Source organism: Xyrauchen texanus, chromosome 26, assembly GCF_025860055.1.
Source record: "Xyrauchen texanus isolate HMW12.3.18 chromosome 26, RBS_HiC_50CHRs, whole genome shotgun sequence".
Lineage (NCBI taxonomy): Eukaryota > Metazoa > Chordata > Actinopteri > Cypriniformes > Catostomidae > Xyrauchen > Xyrauchen texanus.
The window spans coordinates 18820164-18842882 of NC_068301.1; the positions used below are offsets into that span (position 1 = coordinate 18820164).

A 22719-nucleotide genomic window follows, 5' to 3' on the forward strand; every position below is an offset into this window, starting at 1 on the left:
CGAATCCAAAGTCCAACACTCAAGAGGTGAGCTACCATAGAAGTTAATCAAACTTGAATAAGTATGTAAATGTATGTGTGTCTGTCATAGAAGTATTAAAATGTATAGTTTTTCAAATGATGCTTTAGAGTAAAAGTGTTTCGATTTCATAACATGGCAGTGTAACAGAGCAAAGAAATAAGTGTTTATAAAGTGATAATCAACTGTTGTACTCATGATTTGTGTGAAAGTGTATAAAACACACAGTTGTTGCAGCATCTCTTAAGTTAATTTCTCCAGGAAACTGCAGTGATACCTAGAATGTGGCACAGGAAATAAAATTAGCAAAAATGTAAATTACAATAATGTTAATTCTATGAGACTAGGTTGCCAATATCAGTTGTTTGAGTCAACAACGGTATAAAAATAGTCATTTTGTGACCCCTGGGTCCTGGTCTTTGTATTGATGTATTTATGATAAATACATTTTTAAACTACACAGAGTGGATTTCATGCAGCTGTTGTTAACTAAAGCTGTTGGTATCTTTTCATGAAGGTTACACTGGTAAAAGTGTACTCCTGTTGGGGTTACAAGAGCCTTCATAGGGCTATAAATAGGTTAAAAACAAGGATTTATTTCATTTTTGTTTTGAATTCAGGAAGCATTGTAATGTTGTATAAAAGCATCTCAGACAGCAGATATATGTTACAGTCCACCTCAATAATAATACAAGATGAATACCTAATGCTTTTTGTGGTGGCCCACAATGCATCTTAGTGCAATTTGCTGTGACATAATAGAAGTAGTAATCTTTAAATGTTGGTTCCGCTTTCCATTACAGGTTATGCGACTCAAGTCAGAAGATTAATATCTTCATTTCTTCTTGGATTGAGAGACGTGACATGCTTGAAATGTGCAATGTATAGGAATATCTTCTGCACCACTAAAAGCATCAAACAACATTGTGTTTATCATCGATAAACTTTACCTTTAAATATAATACAACACCATGCTAAGATTTTTTTTTTTTTTTTTTTTTTAAGGATTAAGTAAAGAAATGGTTACAAAAAAAAGCATCGAGGACATGAGCATTAAGGTTAATGGTACACAGATCAACTGTGTCATTAGCAAGGTTATTGAGACCATATCAAGGCTAAGGTCTGGCTAATGCTCTCAAGAAGAGTGCTACTGGCAAGAAAGAAGCCATGGTTAGGTCACAAAATGATACTATAATAGAGTTTGTTTGTTTTCCTCGAAAGAATGAGAAATTACTGTTGGAAAAATGTCATTACATAACTAAATGGAGTCTGCCAATGGCAAACAAGGGTTTCCCCTTCATTCATCTTGTAAGATGATTCAAAATGTATTTTCTTTTGCTTATCAATTCAAATAAATGTTTAGAGGTGGTGTTTCTTAGCTGTTGTGCATTTCTATGTTGCCGATCCCACCCCTCATCACACATACACAAGATGCGTTGGACAGCATATATTTAGGGATGACACATGAGAGCACCTTTCCATGCTTAGAGTTACTTTCCAGCACGACACATCCAAAGGGACAGGAAATAAAATGTAGCTGTAGTTTTTAAAGCATGTAATGAGGGTTTTAGATTAAAAAAAAAAACCTGAAAAGATTGTGACTGAGATAAGCTGCACCATTTGATGCATCGAAAACAGTTGTGATTTTCTCCTAGCAGAAAATACACTTCTTTGCTTCAACCACCCACTCCACCCCTAAATTATTTTTTAAAACATAGAAATGAATATGCGTTCTTAAGGCTTTTGTCCCATAATCTCATTTTGAACAACTTAAGGCATGGGGAGAGAACTCAATGTAGCATAATTCTGTTCAAATGAAGTGTCAAGAGACCCAGAAGGAAAAGATCAATAATTGCTTATCAATTAATTAAGCAATGACTGCAAGTGTGATATTTATTTTATACAAACATGTTCTGTAAACAAGAAGTTATAAGTTAGTAGGTAACTTATATTTTATGCAAAATATGGCCAGATAATTGGTTTATTTTTGCTCAGCCAATTAAATTAGTTCCAAAAGAAGCCAAAGTAGGATAAATCGTTTAATGGTGCCAAGCAAGCAGAGTGATACAATAAGTGAAATGTCCCAGTATTACACAAAATATCAGCACTCTTAGAAGTCCCCAAATTCAACAACTGACAGTATTTGTCAACCTAGTCTCATTGAAGGAAAGTTACTATAAGTAAATTTTTTTTACTTTTACTTTGTGACATTTACGTGCTGAATTCTACTTTGTCGCAGTTTCCTAGTGAAATTAACATCAGACATGCTACAACTGTTTCCTCACTTTCACACAAATCACGACTGCAATGGCTGATTATAACTCTACAACTATTACTCACACACTGCTATGTTATATATTGAAACACTTTTACTCTAACACATCATTTGGAAAACAATACATTTTAACGCTTTTATTACATACTCGCCTACATTACGCACTTATTCCAATTACAGAGTAGCTCAACTCATAGATTGTTGGACCGCGGTTCAAAACCAGCCAAGCATGCACGCTAACACGTGAGCCGAAAGTGTCATAGAAGTGACACGAAATGATGTGGTTGCTTCCGAAAATTTGCTTTTCATTTCTCATTTTGTTTTTGGACACTCTCAGTTAGGTTTAGGCATTGGTTTAGGGTTAGGGTGTATGTTTTGTGTCTACCACAAATTTTTGAATAGGTTAAAGTTTTAGGTTAGGGATGTTATTTTTCTCATTAAAAACTACATCTAATATTCACCTTAAAAACCTTGCCTGATTACAACACCATTTCACTTGCTTTTGGGGTCCCCGCTGGACATTTCACTGGGAAACTGCAGCCAAAAGTGTAATAATGCAAGTTTTTTGTTTTGCAAAAATTGTATCCACAGTCAAGTAATGTTCATGAAACCAGGCTGCTATTTGTTGTATAACATAATTTATTTTAGTTCTGGTCCTCTGATTTGATAGGCCAAGGACTCGTGTCTACAGCCTAATCACAGCCATGCTGATATTCAATACTAAAGCAATCTGGCTGATGTGATATTGTTCAATTACCATTCAGTCAATCAGGCTTGGAGATTACCCTACCTCCACCAACCCATCATGATGGAAATCCAAACACACCAAATGACTATGCAACACGCACAAGGTGAAAATCCTGGGATTTCTAGATCAAAGCTCAGTGTGTCGAGTTGAGAATAACTTTAAGAGTGAAGAAATTAAAGAGTGATCCATTTCAAAGAGATTTAAAGTGATGTTTAAGGATGATAGATATATGATCCGAGGCAAGTGGACTGAAAGCCTTGGCTCTTTCCTCTATCTCAGCTTTGATCCCAAATCACAGGGAAATAATTTGAGATAAAAACACACTTAGCCCATTGGTCAGTCTCGTCATCTGTGAAAAACAACACATTGTCTCACAAGTAAGCTGCTCAAGCCTTATTTTAGCAAATACGTTTAACATGCATTTAAACATTTTATCACAATGTAAACAATGACGCAGGTGAAACCTATATCTGTTATTAGCAATTTTACTTCTGTAATCTGATGTATGTTTGAGTTAAACAGGATTTTCAACAAGAAAAGTAAATAACCATCTAATCTGTAAATTAAAAAGCAGATACATCCACAATCACGAGAGCTTCACGGATTTTCTTTAGTGTGTCTGATATCAACATAGATGACAAGCACAAACACCTGAAGCTCCTTTAATACAGGAAATCCACTAAAACATTGGATAAATCTGCTTGATATGTTGCATTTATGCTTAGACAATATTTCAACAGCATCTGGAAGAAACAGTGCAGCATTTCTTTTACGCTTTCATTGTCTTTTCTGATATTGTTGCACTTTAATATCATACAATAACATAGTAAGTGACATAGTAACTGATGAATGTTATCATGAAACAAGAGACCCTACCCTCCAAATCAAAACACAAGTGGTCACAGGAAACACATTAAAGCAACCAGGTGTAAACAGTGATCTGTCTCAGCTGACCATGTGATCGGATCACTCAAAACGCATCTTAATAACAGGTATAAACAGGGTCATAGTTAAACCGAATGTGACAGATTGCTTACCTTAACATAGGACGGCTGTTTCTCCAAGATGAGGTCTGCCACTCTTTTAGAAACCTGTAAGATGAGAACACAAGCTAAAGGTTAACATCTGTTCAACATGTCCAATCAAGACTGTTTAATCTGTTTGTGCATTTAAAGAGATAGTTCACCCCAAAATGGAATTTCTGTCATCATTGATTCACCCTCACATTTATTCAAATCACACCCTGTTGTTCCAAACTTTTATCAATTTCTTTCTTCTGTGGGACATAAAAAGGCAGCATGTTAATCTCAGTCAACATTCACTTTTATTTTATGGAATAAAGATGTAATGAAAGTGAATGGTGACTGAGACTAACATACTCCCTTACACCAACTTTTGTGTTCCATGGAATAAAGTCATTTTCATTTTTTGGCATGTGTTAATAGTGATAAGATAAAATCATCTATTCCACAACACCACTAGAATATAAGATCATCTGAGCCAGGTTCACATTTACACACACAATTTAGGTTTGTATAAAAAGGGTTAAAGAGATAGTTCACTCAAAAATGAAAACCCTCTCATCATTTACTCACGATAATGCCATCCTAGATGTACATGACTTTCATTCTTCTGCTGAACATAAACAAGATTTTTAGAAGAATATTTCAGCTCTGTAGGTCCTTACAATGCAAGTGAATGGTTACCAACATTTTGAAGCCCCAAAAGGACATAGAGGCAGTGTTAAACGTTAGCATTAGCACTTTCACATTCTTCTTTTTTTTGCCGATTTGCATTCTCCATGCATTGATCTGTTTCTCAACCACACTTATCATATCGCTTCTATAGCTATAGATGTAATTAATGGAGTATTATGGATTACTTTTATGCTCTCTTTATTTGCATTTTGGAGCTTCATAATTTTGGAAACCATTCACTTGCATTATATGGACCTACAGAGATTAAATATTCTTCGCGGGTGAACTATCCCTTTAAGAAATTAAATCTGTAACAGGGACAGCCAGCTTTTATCAAAAGAAGTAGCAAGTAAACACTTACGTCTTCAATGGCAGGTAAGTTAAAGTAGTTAAATAAAAAGATGAATGAATGAAAAAAAATTATAATTAAGAACCAAAAATCTAATATGGGAATAAATATAAATGATTGTAAATAAATAAATGTATACAAATATACAAAATGATTCCAATTTTTATGTTTTCTTTTTCCTTTTCAAAGTTAAAATCAGTTTCTTCTTAATATAAGGATACATTGTTTCTATTTTTTAGGTTGCAACCACATAATTTGGTTCAGATTTGAATTGTTTAGTTTTTTTCTCAGTTTCTTTTACTACCCAGGCAGATTTGTATAGTTTTTAGTTCAGTTTAAATGTACCTCTCTATATGTGATCCTCTGCAAGCTTATCTGTGATCCATGGTCAACATTGATCCACTTAAGATGAAGATAAAACAATCTCTCACTCATGTTTTAATATTGCACTGATAGTACTGATATTGCCACAAATAATTTTGAATTTTAAAGGTGGCTACACTGAACTATACCTTTAATTTAACATTTTAATCAGTTGAGGCATTAGTTGAAGCTGGAAGTAGAAAAGGGAAGACTTTTAGTCTTTTACATCTGCAATAGCAACTTCTTAACAATGTAATAAATATTTTGCTGCATAAAAACATCCAGTGGGTGATAATGGCTCCACAGAAGGTCAGGCCGTAAATCTAAGGCATGCTGTGGCACGCTCAGATCGATATGTGATGCACATGGCGGGGCTGTCAGGAGTGAGAGGGTGGGATGGCTGTGAAGTGCTGGCGTGTCATTGAGAGTTGAACAGATGGCAGACTCAGCTGAGCAGTGGTGTATGTTAGCTGAACCCACTGTGTGAAAAAATGTGACTGACTGGCAGGAGGTGTGTGTGTGTGTGTGTGTGTGTGTGTGTGTGTGTGTGTGTGTGTGTGTGTGTGTGTGTGTGTGTGTGTGTGTGATAAAGACAACTGGAACTGACATTTTCGAGAGCACCTCAGTCTGTGACCTATTCCTTTAAGCTACATTATTCTTTGAAAAATGCATCACAGCTATGATTAAAATCAACAAGCTGAGGATAAAAATGGAACAGTACAGTGTTATTAATGCTGTGAGAACCTGTAATTTATTTACTGAATGACTGAAGGAATTTTCACATTGTGCACAGATGACCAAAAGAGACCTTGACACAGGAGGGGGGGCTCAGGATTTTGAGAAAGCTCATTGCTCCACCTATTGGTCATTAAATTCCGTATAAGACCCCACAGGACGGATAGAGGCCAGAATGAGAAAACATGAGAAAATAATATTAATTTCATAATATCAAAGCGGAGATGGTTATGACATTATTTGCTGTAATCACTTTGAACAAACATATTGGTTTATTATTGTGGTGTAATTGATTTAAGGTTTACCCGCCTCCAAACATCAAGTGCAAAAAGCAATCAGCGTTTGAACTGTAAACCCTAATATTGTCATTACTGAAAAAATCTAGTTGTCTTAATTAAACATTACTTGAAATGTCAAGTTTTGGGCTCACAACTCAAATATCTATGATCCTTGAACTTATTTTTGTTAAAAATCAATAGAATTTGAAGTCTTAACTCAAACTATTTAGTACAAAATTGAGGCTATGGGCTATACCCATAATGCCTTGCGCTTGAATAATTTAATTACATTTCCATGGAGAAATGGAATATACAGTATGGGGACATTTAAATAGTTGGTTTTAAGAATTCATAGTGGTATTAGCTTTTTTGTAGTATTATTTGTTGTTTTGTTGGTTGTTTCGTGTGATGTCACCATTAGGGTGATCTGTGACCCCCCTTTGGTCAAGTTGGACCCTTTTGCAACACTATCTCAGTTCTCTTTGTGCATGTGCACCTGAAGTATAGCTGTCTATGCATTTCTGTGGAGTTTATTTAGTGATCGACCTAGAATAGGAATGTGGCAGGGTGGAGGGCGGGGCCGGGTCGTAATCCTACACACCCGGTCCCGTATTAGGCTAATTATGCCTCCGTGAGGGTTAAAGGCTGACTGCAGAGGGACGTGCGGGAGAGAGAGATTGTTAGCGGACATGTCCGTCATGTGTGTTTGTGTCTTCTTTTACGTTTATCATTAAACTATTATTTATATTGAAAAGCTGGTTTTTCGCCTGCTCCTTTCCATTGATCCCTTTACACGGTTATAATCTTTATTTAAGCCGTGTTACTGTATGACCTAAATTTGAGGCCATTCAATTAAAATGATTAAGTAGGAACAACATTTAAAAAGCAAAACTGAGTTAAGTCTACTTGTATCTAGTTACCTTAACTTAAAATGTTAAGTTCATTCTACATGACTACCAAGTTAAATGAACTTAATTACACTAGTTTTGAAGACACCATTACTCCATTCCATTGAGGAAATTAGTTTACTCAATCAACTGATTAGTCATCTTATCAAGGTTCTCAGTGTGGTTTGTACATGTCTTTCAAAGGGCCCCTTCCTGTCTAATTGGGCAGTTCTTTTTAACAGAACACCAAAATAGTTTAAGACTAACTACAATTAAAATAAAATTGTCAGTATTTCTATATATTGTTTGTTTGTTTTTTCGTATAGTGCCAGTTAACTTTTTTTATTATCGGTTTTATTTTTTGTTAGTTAAAGGGATAGTTCGCCCAAACATAAAAATGTGGTGGTCATTGACCTTTATGTTTTTCCATAACACACACTTTAGCCTTAAGCCCTGTTCATACCACCAGCGGCATCGTGTGAGAAAGTGACATGATCCCATTCATTTTCAATTATATCAGTCATATTAGAGATTATTTCCTTTAATATTGTAATTTTGATTATTCATTTCAATTAATAGAATTTACATTAAAATACTTTTGTGTGGGGCAATTGCATAATCTTTATGTAGGCTATGCATCAAAACAATTTGAGAACTGTGTTCCTGTATTGCTTTAATATATTAATTGCATAAAAAACAAAAAGTGTTATTCACATTTTGCATAAATTGGACATAGAATAATTTAGATAGTGAGCATTATTGATATCCCTTTAGACAAATTTAAACATCTAAATGGAATGCTGTAATTGACACTTTTTGGGATTATATAATTGTGACAGCTGTAATTGTAAACTTAATTATTTGCAGCTCTAACTGAGACTGAACATTCTGCCATCATTTGTGTTCCAAAAAAGAACAAAAGCATGAGTACGAGTAAATTAAATTAATTTTCATTTTTGGGTTATTTTTCATTCACTGCTGGTTTTTGTCTTGGTAATAGTTTTAGCTAATGCTAATAATAACCATGCGTCCTGCAACCAACTGTGACTGATTCCTGCCTGGGTAATAATGCTAATTAGAAATCTATTAAACAGAGCTTGTGCTAGAGCAGTAAACAGCCAGCAGTTTCCTCAAGCACTGGTTCTATGAATCCAAATTACACCAGCGAGGAACTGTGTTTAAAAAAAAACATTCAAACTCATTCCACCTTATTTTCCATTTATGAAAGTCTTTCTTACAAGAATACAAAAACATCATAATTATTATTAATTATTTTACATAATGACTATGAACTTTTAACTAGCAGTGTATAGCCTAAACTTTCTTAAATTAATAAAATAAACATTCCTGTTTGTCAGCCCAATTCAAGCAACATATCTTAGTGTGAAACACCTAAAAACACCCTGCTGGGAATCTTGTCAACACTGAGAACCTCTTCCTGCCTATATAAACAAGATAAATAGAGAGGTTTATTCTGAGAGACACTCGCACCGCAGACAAGCAATTAGCTCAGTGATGAGCTCCTGCCAAAGACGTGTCAGAGCTGCCTATTAGCAGAAGAATAAACAACCACCTTCAATAGACCAGATGGATTCCTCTTCCACTGAACCACCAACTACTCAATAACCTACATCTACCAATGACACATTCATAGACAGTACAGACGGCCAGTCCAGAAAGAGCAATTTCATATGGGCAGACATGGGCTGTGTCCGATACATAAGGCAGCTGCCTCACTTCCAAGTCAATGACTTAACAGGCAGCGGTTTGTTTCTGAAGATACCTCAGCAGGAAACCAGTTTCAGACCTGCTTTCAAGGCAATATAATGCATGTCAAATGATCCAAAACAAATTCAAGAGCTTTAGGCAGGGTTTCCACACCTTTTACCAATGCATGTCCATTATTGTTCTTTCACTTTTCCAGTCATTCATAATTACAGTATGAGACTTTTTTAAAATCACTTAGAGATGCACTCATATAGAGCAATTTCTAGTAAATGAAATATTCTGTAGTTTAGCATAACTAGAATTATCTATAAAAATAATATAAACACATACATACATACATACAAACAAACATACAAATATTAGGGCTGTCAATCGATAAAAGTTTTAATCAAATTAATTACATGGTGTCCCGATTAATTAATCGCATTTAATCGCATATACAAATATTTGCTGAGAAAGCCCCTCATATAACAATAACTCAATATATAATGATTATACATATTTATATAAATATATAATTATACATAGTTATCTTTAAATATTAAAAAAAAAAATATATATATATATATACAGTGGGTACGGAAAGTATTCAGACCCCCTTAAATTTTTCACTCTTTGTTATATTGCAGCCATTTGCTAAAATCATTTAAGTTCATTTTTTTCCTCATTATTGTACACACAGCACCCCATATTGACAGAAAAACACAGAATTGTTGACATTTTTGCACATTAATTAAAAAAGAAAAACTGAAATATCACATGGTCCTAAGTATTCAGACCCTTTGTTCAGTATTTAGTAGAAGTTCTATCTTGGTCTCATCAGACCAGAGAATCTTATTTATCACCATCTTGGAGTCCTTCAGGTGTTTTTTAGCAAAATCCAGGCGGGCTTTCATGTGTCTTGCACTGAGGAGAGGCTTCCGTCGGGCCACTCTGCCATAAAGCCCTGACTGGTGGATGGCTGCAGTGATGGTTGACTTACTTCAACTTTCTCCCATCTCCCGACTGCATCTCTGGAGCTCAGCCACAGTGATCTTTGGGTTCTTCTTTACCTCTCTCACCAAGGCTCTTCTCCCCCGATAGCTCAGTTTGGCCGGACGGCCAGCTCTAGGAAGGGTTCTGGTCATCCCAAACGTCTTCCATTTAAGGATTATGGAGGCCACTGTGCTCTTATGAACCTTAAGGGCAGCAGAAATTTTTTTGTAACCTTGGCCAGATCTGTGCCTTGCCACAATTCTGTCTCTGAGCTCTTCAGGCAGTTCCTTTGACCTCATGATTCTCATTTGCTCTGACATGCACTGTGAGCTGTAAGGTCTTATACCGACAGGTGTGCGGCTTTCCTAATCAAGTCCAATCAGTATAATCAAACACAGCTGGACTCAATTGAAGGTGTAGAACCATCTCTAGGATGATCAGAAGAAATGGACAGCACCTGAGTTAAATATATGAGTGTCACAGCAAAGGGTCTGAATACTTAGAACCATGTGATATTTCAGTTTTTCTTTTTTAATAAATGTGCAAAAATGTCAACAATTTTGTGTTTTTCTGTCAATATGGGGTGCTGTGTGTACAATAATGAGGGAAAAAAATGAACTTAAATGATTTTAGCAAATGGCTGCAATATAACAAAGAGTGAAAAATGTAAGGGGGTCTGAATACTTTGCGTACCCACTGTATATATATATATATTCAGATAATTAAAATGCAATACATTCTTGTGGCAGAAGAGTTAATCATTGATAAGACAATACAAAAGCGGCTTTACAATACAATGTATTGTTTACTACCATATTATTAAACATAAGCCAATCATTGGCATACAGTTCACAGCAATACATTTCACAAGTGAATTTGTCAATCAGTTGGAGATTTATTATGAGGGCTTGTTTAAGGGCCCGTCAATTTACACCTGCGTCAGATGTCTGGGATGTGTTGCGTCAAAAACATAAAATGTTTAGGTCACTGTGTCAAATTAAATATAGTTTAATACTCAATCTTTAAACACATCTTGAGATCCCTTTGATCGCATTTGCGCTGCTTCGAATGTTTTGAACACAAGAACGTAACATGTTTGTGTTGTTCTGCCTACTGAAGTGTTTTCTTCACTGTATAAACTGTGCATTGCTCATACAAATGAAATTTCACTTACTGCCCTCTGGAGTAATCAGGTGGTACTACAAGCTAGCTTTTCTCAGGAATCTTCCTTATTATGGTCGGTGGGCATGCGATAAATTGCGTACATTTTTTTAGCACGTTATTTTTTGTACAATTAATCGCACTGAAATAACGCGTTAAATCGACAGCCCTAATATATATATATATATATATATATATATATATATATATATATATATATATATATATATACTACACACATATACACACACACAAATACACACACCGAACAGCCACAACATTAAAACGACTTGCCTAATATTGTGTAGGTCCCCTTTTGCTGCCAATACTGCGCCAACCCGCATCTCAGAATAGCATTCTGAGATGCTAATCTTCTCAGCACAATTGTACAGAGCGGTTATCTGAGTTACCGTAGACTTTGTCAGTTCAAACCAGTATGGCCATTCTCTGTTGACCTCTCTCATCAACAAGGCATTTTAATCCGCTGAACTGCCACCCACTGGATATTTTTTGTTTTTCGGAGTAAATTCTAGAGACTTTTGTGTGTGAAAATCCCATGGAGATCAACAGTTACAGAAATACTCAAACCAGCCCATCTGGCATCAACAATCATGCCACTTCAATTCATACTCTGATGTTTGATGTGAACATTAACAGAAGCTCCTGACCCATATCTGCATGATTTTATGCACTAAACTAAAACCATAAACAAAACCATAAATATTCACTATAGAACTTTTCATGATTTTTCCATAACTAGAAAACACACATTTAAAATTCTCAGATATTTCCATGTTTTCCATGACTGTGGCAAACCTGTTTAGAGATAACCAAGCAAACATAAAAAAAATGTCACATGTTGATACAATTTCAAAAGTGCATTGATATGATTGTGGAATAACAGACTATTGGTCAGCAACCTTTTTGGCATGGAGTGCTATTTTAATTGTCCTTGATAATGGCTATGCCGTTTGAGTCCATGTGTGAAAATGCTTCTATCTAGCATTTTTATAATTTATTTCTACAGTTTTTTATTTATTTTTTTCATTTAAAATGTGCTTCATTGTGGTCACGTGACACCATGCGATGTTCGGACGTGTGAATGGCGAGCTCTGCGCACTTTGCTGGTTTTAACACTATTAATGACATACACTGGTGGGATTCAATACACTCTGTTCCATAACTGTTCTATGAGGACAATATGTCAAAGAATTCAAAATCCTTAGGCTCTGGAGACATTAAAAGACACTTACATGCTAAAAGTGTCACCCCCGAGAAGGTTGTCATATTTGGTCTGAGAAATTTGTGAAATTCAGCGAGAGATGTTGAACATGTCGGCAATGCTGACGAAGGTAGTATAATACGTCGATTGATCACTGCCATGGAGACTAAATTCTCTGAGGTGGTTACAAGAGTGGGGGATGTCGATAATCTGGAGTCATCGGAGAGGTAATTATCTGCTAATCTGCTAGTGACCAAGGTGGATTTGGAGTATGTCTGGGAGAAGTTGGAGGACATGAGAACCGTAGCTGGCAGAATAACGTCTGAATCATTGGAATTCCTGAGGCAGAAGAGGGTCAGGATATGGTGAAATTTCTGGATGGGGTCTTTCTGAATCTGCTTGACATTACAGACCATAAGCTGGAAATAGAGTGAGATCACAGGGTTCCGGCTCAGCGATCCACTGAGGGAGACAGGCCCTGATCAATTCTGGCCAAATTTCTGAGATTATCCGATAAAGATCTTGTGCTATGCGAGGAGTAAAGCAATGCTTTCTTGGAAGAACCACTGCATTTTCTTGTTCCCAGACTTTGCAAATTTGACAAGAGAGAAACGTGATCGATTCAAGGAATGCAAGAAACTCTTACATCAACAGAAGGTCGCTTGTGCACTGATATTTCTGGCCAAATTGAGAATAGATGCCAAGGATGGCTGTAAAACTTTCACATGCCCACAGCAAGCCATGTCCTTCATAAAGTCAAGAATAAGCTATTTTGTGGAACTCACGTTGCAGCTGAGGGGAACAACTCAATGAACATTCAACTTGACTGTTCGAGGAAACTGAGTGCCTTTTTTGTTTCTTTTTGTGCTGGTTCTGCCTAGCTGCTAGGGTTTGTTTTGTAGAAAAACACTCCATCGGGATAGTTTTGTGAATGAATCTGCTCGTGCTTTGTGCTTATGCCTCCTATTGGATGCAGTTTGTTTTGTGGAGTATTTAATGCAAGACATTGGAGTGATTTGGTCATTTATTGCACTCACGTAGCAGCCGAGTGGGTCAGCTCACTGAACATTCGTTTTTTTTTTGTGCTGGTTCCGCCTAGTGGCTGGAGTTTGTTTTGTGGAGTAACACATCTTCGGGAGAGTTTTGTGGATGAATCTACAATCTCTTTGTGTTTATTCTGCCTATTGGCTGGAGTTTTTTTACAGATTGTCTTTTGTTGTGTAATTCCATCTCACAAAATACACTGGACTTGAGCAATCCGATGGCAAAGTTGATGAGGGGGCTCTCGTAGGGCGTACATGGACTGTTTAGAGGGATAGACACCAGTTGGCTCTTTCATGTGTGGGGTTAATGCGCACATTTTTCTTTTTTCTGTTTGTTTGGTTCTGGGGGAAGTTCGGAGTTTGATTGTTGCACTATTGTTGGAATGTAGTCTATATCATTTTGTTTTTGACACACAATCTATTTTTCTCATATGTCAAAATGTAAAATGTTAATATGACTGGACTGTCTCTCTCTACATGGAATGTGAATGGGTTGGGGCACCCCATAAAAAGGAGGAAGGTTATTTCTCTTCTTAAACGAAAGAAATATGATATAGAGTTTCTTCAAGAAAAACATCTTTCCCCGCAGGAAGCAGAAAGATTTGGGAAGATATGGGGCGGACATGTTTTCTTTAGTGCTGGCTCAATAAGCACAGGGTCATTACACTGATAAGAAAGCATCTACAATTCAAATGTCTCAAACAGATTAAAGATGAATTAGGAAGAGTCATTCTTGTTTTAGCATATATTCAGGGGCAAAGTCTTTTTTGGCTAATATCCACACACCTAATGTTGAATATCAGGGCTTTTTTATAGATTTTGAAGGGATGTTGCAAGCCGCTGGCACCCCACAAGACATTATATTAGGAGGAGACTTTAATCTTTTGATGGACTCAGTCCTTGATCACAGTGAAGCAAAAGTTTGCAAGCCCCCTAGAGCAACATTGATGCTTCACAGGACACAGGATCTGTAAAAATCTTGGTTTTTCATAGGTCTGGAGACTGATAGCGACTATCAGTCCATAAGATTTAGTTGAGAATATATATATATATATTTTTTTTATATCCAAGTCCCTCATTTCATCTGTTGTTGATTGCTCAATCAGATCATGCCTTGGTGTGTTTAGAGGTGTTGCCACATATGGATAAAAGGAAATCATATAGTTGGTGCTTTAATGCAACCCTTTTGCAAACAAATGTTAAAGGCTAAAAATCAGTGTTTATATGGAGACCAACTGGTCCACAGTATCCTCTGTGGGAATGCCTTGGGAAGCACTTGAGGCATTTCTTAGGGGTCGGATCATACAGTATGCCTTGTATTTCTATCAAACTAAGCGCATTTGCACTCGGTATGGGCAAAAGTGTCCAGAGTGTTTAATTTGGACATTTATTTAAATGTTGCCTCGAGCATATTGCTGAAACCAAAATTAGAGTGGATTCTGAGGGAGGTTACTACACTTGGTGACCTATATAAGAGTGGAGTGTTGAGATCCTTTGAAAATTTGGTTCAACATTTTGGGATTCCCAGATCTCAGTTCTTTAGGCACTTACTGCTGTGCCACCTGTTCTTAATTTTTTTTTAAGGAGTAGCATACATCCCCTTAAAGTGGCAGATACTCTGGGAGAGGTGATTATTGCTTTTGAAAAAGGTCATGAGGCATCAGTGCATTACTCCCTGCTAATTCAGAGTCTGGGGGACAGAGCTTTAACTTTTCTCAAGAGATTATGGGAGAAAGATTTTTACTTGACATTGGAGGAGGGAGTGTGGGCTAGAATTCTAAAAAACGCCAAGTCGGCATCTTGAGATGCAAGGGTGCGCCTCATGCAATACAAGATTTTCATCAATTTTACTAGACACCCTCTAAATTTTAAAGGCTTGGTCTTAAAGATGCACACACCTGACCTCAGAGTTTTATGTGTGACGTATTGGGCACTCAAATTGATCGGCAGACAGATTGTGAAGGGGATGGAAGTCAGCTGGAACGTAGATATTTTTTTACTTTTCTTTGTTAATTGTATGAAACAATAAAAACTGTTAATCAGAAAAAAATTGCTTTATAATTAGCATAACATTTTCAGTAAAAAAGTCTGTGCAAAGCCCGATGATTATGTTATCCAGCATGATTTGTGAATGTTAGAAAACCTGACCTTTTAAATTAACAGTTAATGTCACAAACTTTCTTATTTGATTAGTGACCTTATACATTGTGAGTAATCTTCAATATTTCTTCTTTATTTAAAATTGTTATTTTAATCATTCTTATTAATTTAACATTTTTCAAAATCCTGAAACAAATTCGATTATTTAGATTTTGAAACAGAATCGATTTTGGATACCCACTAGAGATGGGTATCAAATTGCAATATACGAGTAATATTTTTACTTGTTGATTATTTAAAGCTGAACGAGTACTCGAGTAATCAATTACTTGTGCACATCCCTAATCCCCACTATTTGTTTATGTTTGCTCTTTTCCCTTATTAATATAGTTTTGAGAATCACTATCATTGAGGTTTAAAAAAAAAACTCCTTTTTCACTGCACATCTAGACAGCAGTCTCATGGGCGATCATGATTTCAAGCTCGATTACACTTTCTATAGCACCATCTAGAACTCTGCGCATGCGTGAAGTTCTAGTAAGTGTAATCGAGCTTGAAATCATGATCGTGCCTACACAACTGCTGTCAAGATGTACAGTGAAAAGGGAGTTACAATTTGGTTTCTTCTCAACCAAAACCAACTGGATCGCTTCAGAAGACATTGATTAAACCACTGGAGTCTTATGGATTACATTTATGCTGAATTTGTTTTTTCCTTTTTGGAGCTTCAAAGGCCTGATCACCATTCACTTGCATTTTATGGACCTACAGAACTGAGATAAACTTTTTTGTTTGTGTTCAGCAGAAGAAAAAAAGCCATACACATCTGGGATGGCATGAGGGTGAGTAAATTATGAGAATTTTAAATTTTGGATGGACTATCCTTTTGAGGAGGGTGTATGTGTGACCGAAGGAAAGTGGACACGTATACTCACACAATCCAACGAAAGTGAAGTGCTGCCTGATTTGATCTTTGGCATCAGTTTGTGATGCGCAAAAGGTTTGCTTGCAATGTACTCGTCTGTTGACTACTACTACAGTATCCCAACACTAAGTGTTTACCTTCCTATTATTACTACATAAAACTCACTGTGTGATTATGAGGAATGATTACATCAAGACGTAGACTGGCAAGCAGGTGTGAGGGACTTCATATACTGTAATAAAATACATACTCCTCTCTTTCACTGTTGCTCACATGCCAGTAAAAACTCCTCTGTGTGCCATAGGTCGCCGACCCCTGACATTGACAATGAAGGATACATCTACGCCTTTCAAAAACCGACCACATGAAGGCATCTTAGTAGCAGGATGTTAAACACACATTGAATTCGGACATGCCATGTCACCTTCCTACCTTCGTATACTACTTGAAAAGGAGAATTTCTCATATTTTGGACACAACCATGGTTTGAGAGAGAGAAAACGCACCATTACTGTCCATTAGGTCATGTTCCCTCATGTAAATGACACCGGAGGTGCTTTTATAAATCATGAATAAAATATCACGCCATCTGAGCATGCATTTCTAGATTAGAAGTAATGGCATTCAGTGGGAAGTCCATGATGAAATATGGGCTGTGAGATATAAAAGAGTGTCAGTTATAATACAGCAGATGCAGCAGTACAACATCTGTCAAGTGATACGACAAATGTGCGCTCTCGCTGTTTAACTGAGCAGCTTTTGAGAGAGCAGAGAGATGTTTATTTTAAAGATATCCACAAATAAGATACTTACAGCAGCTTGCTGTCTTTTCAGCTTATCTCTGTACTCCTCCAGTTCTTGAAGGTTCAGATCCGGGGGGAGTTTCTGTTGGGCACACACAGACGTGAAGGGTGAATTTGAGAACTGAGCACCTTATGAAATTCTGTAAGGGCACTATGTTTACATTTCTGTTTAGGAGCTCAGTCATAGAAGTTTTTTAAAAGGCTGTAATGTTAATGTGTCATAATACATCATACATGCAAAAACATACAGAAAAACTAAAACACTGAAAAAAAATTAGAATTACTATGGAATTCAGAAACATAAGATGTAGGCTACTAGGAAAGTTACGGTTACGAACAGCAACCGATCATAGTGTGAAAGATAATTAGTTATACTTTACAATAAGGTTCTATTTGTTAAAGGGATAGTTCACCCAAAAATGAAAATTATCTCCTCATTTACTCACCCTCCTGTCATACCAGATGTGTACGACTTTCTTTCTTCTGCAGAACACAATTTAAGATTTTTAGAAGAATATTTCTGCTCTGTAGGTCCATACAACGCAAGTAGCTGGTGACCAGAATTTTGATGCTCCAAAAAGCACATAAAAGGCAGCCTATAATTAATCCATAAGAGTCCAGTGGTTAAATGCTTCAGAAGTGATTTGATAGGTGCGGGTGAGAAACAGATCAATATTTAAATCGATTTGTACTAGAAATTCTTCTCCCTGCCCAGTAGGGGGTGGTATGCATGAAGAATGTGACTCACCAAAAACATAAGAAGAATGTGAAAGTTAAAATGGAGCCTGACTGAGCAGGGAGGATAATTTATAGTACAAACTGAGTAAAATATTGATCTGTTTCTCACACACACACCTATCAAATTGCTTCTGAAGATATTGATTTAACCATTGGACCTATGTGAATTTTGGAGCTTCAAAATTTTGGCACCCATTCAATGGAATTGTATGGACCAAAAAAGCTGAGAAATTCTTCTAAAAATCTTAATTTTTGTTCTGGTAAAGAGAGAAAGTCATACACATCCAAGATGGCATAAGGGTGAGTAAATGGTGAGAGAATTAACATTTTTGGGTGAACTATCCCTTTAACATAAGAAAATATATTAGGCATCATCAAAAAAAAGTAACAGTATTTATTAATCATAGTTAATGTTAATGTGGCATGGGGGGGCGTGGTCATGTGTTGGTCTGCGGGAGAAGGAGAGCAGTAGGGCTCGTCAGCAGGGTTGAGAGTACTCTAACACCTATCTCTAATTATATTGATGGTTGAGGGACACCTGAAAAGGCATGCCAGAGCATCAGTGTGGGGGAGAGAGTGGCCGAAGGAAGTGGTGTGAGTGTGTCTGGCAGCACCATATTAAGAGACTACATTCATATTTGAGTCGGCTACTGAGAGCCTATTTTTAGTTATGTGTGTGTGTTCAATAAAGAAGCACCTCAACTGTTCGCTGTCTCTTGACTCCTCCATCGCCCACAAACTTAGTCTTATCACAGTTAATTTACAAACATTTTGTTAGTTCATGTTTTAGTTCACATTAACCAAGATCAATAAGTGTGGTAAAATTATTGTTCATTATTAGTTCATGTTTACTAATGTAGATTACTTATGTTAACAAAAAAAAAATTATTGTAGTAAAGTATTAGGCTACTAAATAATTTTCAAATAAGGTTAGATGCATTAGGGAATTTGTACTCTAATGGAATTATTTGTAAGTTCATAAGTTTTATCGGCTGTCAAAAGTCACTGTCAAAATATATATATTTTTTATATTTGCTTAATTTTCAATCGCAAATACTAGTAAAATAATCTGTCCACCTTTCAAAAGCTCCTTAAATAATAGAAGCAGAAATGCTCAAATGAACTTTTTCCTCGATTAAAATGCTGATTGATACATCTGTAGATATTTGCTGATTCAACCTTACTTTTATTATACAGAAATAAACAAACAACTCCTAATGCCGTATACCCAAACAGAGAAACAATAAAAACTGAAAAGCCAGGCCTTGCATAAGAGTAATTACTTTCCTCTTGGCTGAAATTATCATTTTGTGCAGATTTTGCAATACACCACCAAATCTAATGAGATTTCACATTCGCAGTATACCGTTAATCCATCAATCTGGGGTCGGTTGCAAGCTGCGTGAACAGGGACGTGATGCTCAAAGGAGAATTGCTCCAAGTATGATCTGATCATGCTTTGTAGAGGTAAAGCAAAATTGGATGCATGTTACTACTAAAGTGTCAACAGTCATATGCTGGATGTTAATACAAGGTGTGATCAAGGCCATATACACACCTCCAGCTCATATTGCACCATATCAAAGGAGTCACTGGAGAAGTATATTTCCTCTATGCTTTCAATGATTTCCTGTTCTGCCAGTGGATCGGTGGGCTGCTCTCTCAGTTCCCTCAGTTCCTCCTGTGGAAAGAAAAAATGAGAAATGAGAATGAGTATCGGCAGTGAAATCTCTTGACATCTAAAGTACCGTTATGGAGAAGAACAGCCGTTGTCCTAAAAACAGTGTCTGAACATTCATTCTTTCTTGCGTTTGGCTTACAGCACAGCTAAGTCCAATGATTAAGTGGTCTAAGCTTCCATCCCTGAGGAATACCCTTCATGAACCTTAATGAGGATCAGCATAGAACATCAATTTCACTAAAAACAGCTTGGAGAAACAAAGCTTTTCTTCTCCTTTGAAGAGAGTTGCTGAGAGCCTCATCACACATGATTCACATAACATGATGAAATGTGGTTTAAAAAGCTCAGCGACCAAGATGGAGATAAACGTATTGAGCTATATTGAATTACAATAGCAGATGTTGAGGCATTGAGCATTTTAAAACTCTTTAATTACAGCCATCAGCGACATTCACACAAAGTGGATCACATCAATAAACTGGTTATTCATGTTTGAACAGATACATGTTTGTGTTTAAGGGATAGTTTAAGCAAAAATTCAATTTCTTTCATTATTTACTCCAAACACATATGCTTTTATTTATTACATCAAATGCAAATGGAGACATTTTTGAATAATTGATATGCAGCTCTTGTCATATAACAACACTTCCTAACTCCAAAAAGAAAAAATCATAAAAGTAGTCAATATGACTCATGCGCTATATTTCAAGTCTTCTGAAGCCATATGTTTTATGTCTAAGGAACAGACCGAAAATTGGGGGTGGGTAAAAATATAGATTTTTTCGATGTTGGTGATATTCATTTGAATGATCTCGATATAGATTCTTAAATCCCAAGATAGTCAGTTGTTGATCAAAACTAACAAAAATTAAACATTTCTAATTACGCAAAGCAGGGATAAGATAAAGCCATTCAAGTCTCTCTCAATAACATGGGCTTGTTTACAGGTACTTTTTACAGAAACCATTTTTTTTAAAGAGACAGTAACTGTTTTTAACCATGTGTTCAACAAATCAATGTAAATACATATGAATATTACAAATTATGCAATAAAACATAAACATGTAACAAAATATAATATATGTAACATTAAATCATACTTCATTAGTTGAATGCATTGATTTGTTCATTTTAAAAAGCTAAACTATGACCAAAATAATGAAAAACTAATCAAATATAATTAGTAAAATCAATATTTTCCTAATGTACCAAGTTAGAAGATCCCCTGAATAATTAACAGCATTAGCTGAGAGAGAATTTCTTTCTTATGTTAGCAAAAGGATCATTAGAACTGAAATATACTTATATGAACGATATTGAATCAAATAAAAATCAGAATCAAAATCTGCAGAAAAGTTTACAGTATGGCTATCCCACGTTTGTGTCCAGAAAAGTTTTTTTTCAAATGGCGGCTCATTACAAATCCTCTTTTCGCATCAATGACATTAGCATGCAATTTCTGAATCTGGACACAGTCTAGATGTGAGCTTCGGTGGAGGTGAAGATTATCAGTGAATAACATCTTACATTTTGGCCTGTTCCTCAAACAAAGCTTACTTGTAAGGTGCTTTTATGATGGTTTTGTAAATGTTTAGAGTCTTAAAACACCTTGTAACTGTGCAATTTTTTTTCTCCAAGAAATACTTAAGTGTTCTACTAAAAAATAACAGCATATGGGTTTAGAACAAGTAAACAATGACAGAATTTAGATTTTTGGATGAACTATCCCTTGAAAATTCACATGCTATACTGAAGGATCCCAGAGTTGGGAATTGACATAGGAGCTGAGAAATGATTTGGCCTGAAAGCCTTATCTACCTCAAAGACTCTCTGTGCGGTGTGTATGCAGTTCGAGCTGATGCAGGCAGAGTTGTGAGAGAGCGTGGGTGAACTCGCTGAGAAACAACATCAGCATCAGCAGGGGGTGTGGTGCTATGAGTCATACTCCACTGTTACATGCACAAGAAGAACAAAAGACAATCTATGGGCTCAGTGATTACTATTAGGATTAAAGACCCTATAAAAACTGGATTTTTGTGGCTTTTAGTCCATCAATATGCTAGTGTACTCCTAAAAGTTGACAACTTTAAGCTGATATGCTTTTAAAATATACTGCGCTCCTCTTCTGGCAAAACAGACCAAAAATATTTATTACTTTCTTACATTCAGGGGCGTTTAAAATTTTTGTAAAATTACATGCTCTACAGAATAAGAATGTCCTTTACCCTAATACCATTTATTTTTGGGTAATCTTGTACACATAAACATTTAGTTTATATGATCAATGTTTATATTTGTAGGCAAGATATGTACAAATCTAAATGAATGACCTGACATGGCCAGCAGAAAAAATCTGTATTATTAAGTTCTGTAGTCTATTGTCTTTATAAACTGTTACAAACAAATTATAGTAACAAATCAGGTGCAAATAAAGTCTATAATAAAATTCTATTCAAAAGGTCACTTGGAAACTAAAACTCTATCATGCTAATTAAAATGGTTGTCAAGCCTTTGTTTAATTATCTTTCCATCCTATCTCGACTGAATATGCTTTTTTAAATTACCACCTCTCATCCGTTTATTCCCTGTATGCAGGAACAGAGACGAACGTGAGTCTATTTGCACATAAAAGTGTGTGACTCAACGTGCTGTACATCAATCAAAGCATAAGATGAGTGAACTGAAGGGTTATTGAATGATGCTGATCAAAAGCAAAACAGAACGCTATTTAGATGTGTATTAAAAATAACAATAAGCATCTGTGCACGTGGACTGAGATGCGAGGTAAGAGATGGACAGCTGTTGTCATGTTGATGTCATGTCCATTCCGAGATCAGTCACAGCACTTCATCTGCACACTCATCATTTGCAAGACTCTGTGAGATCACTTATCAAAGCCCAACGTCAATAATTATCAATTATTTAAGATTGCAAGACCTCATGTGTGATCAGATGAAAAGTTGCTTGTGATGAAATAATACGTGACTGTA

General features: G+C 36.1%; 1 protein-coding gene across 2 annotated transcripts in view; it reads right to left on the reverse strand.

Moving 5' to 3' along the window:
* LOC127619747 (syndetin-like) overlaps positions 1-22719 on the reverse strand; it is a 179331-nt gene that overhangs the window by 147491 nt on the left and 9121 nt on the right. For both annotated transcript variants that reach the window (XM_052092726.1, XM_052092727.1), the window contains exons 3-5: positions 19604-19726; positions 17318-17389; positions 4079-4132 (exon numbers count right to left, since the gene is read on the reverse strand). In XM_052092726.1, the coding sequence (XP_051948686.1) occupies positions 4079-4132; positions 17318-17389; positions 19604-19726 (249 nt within the window). The remainder of the gene's footprint in view (positions 1-4078; positions 4133-17317; positions 17390-19603; positions 19727-22719) is intronic.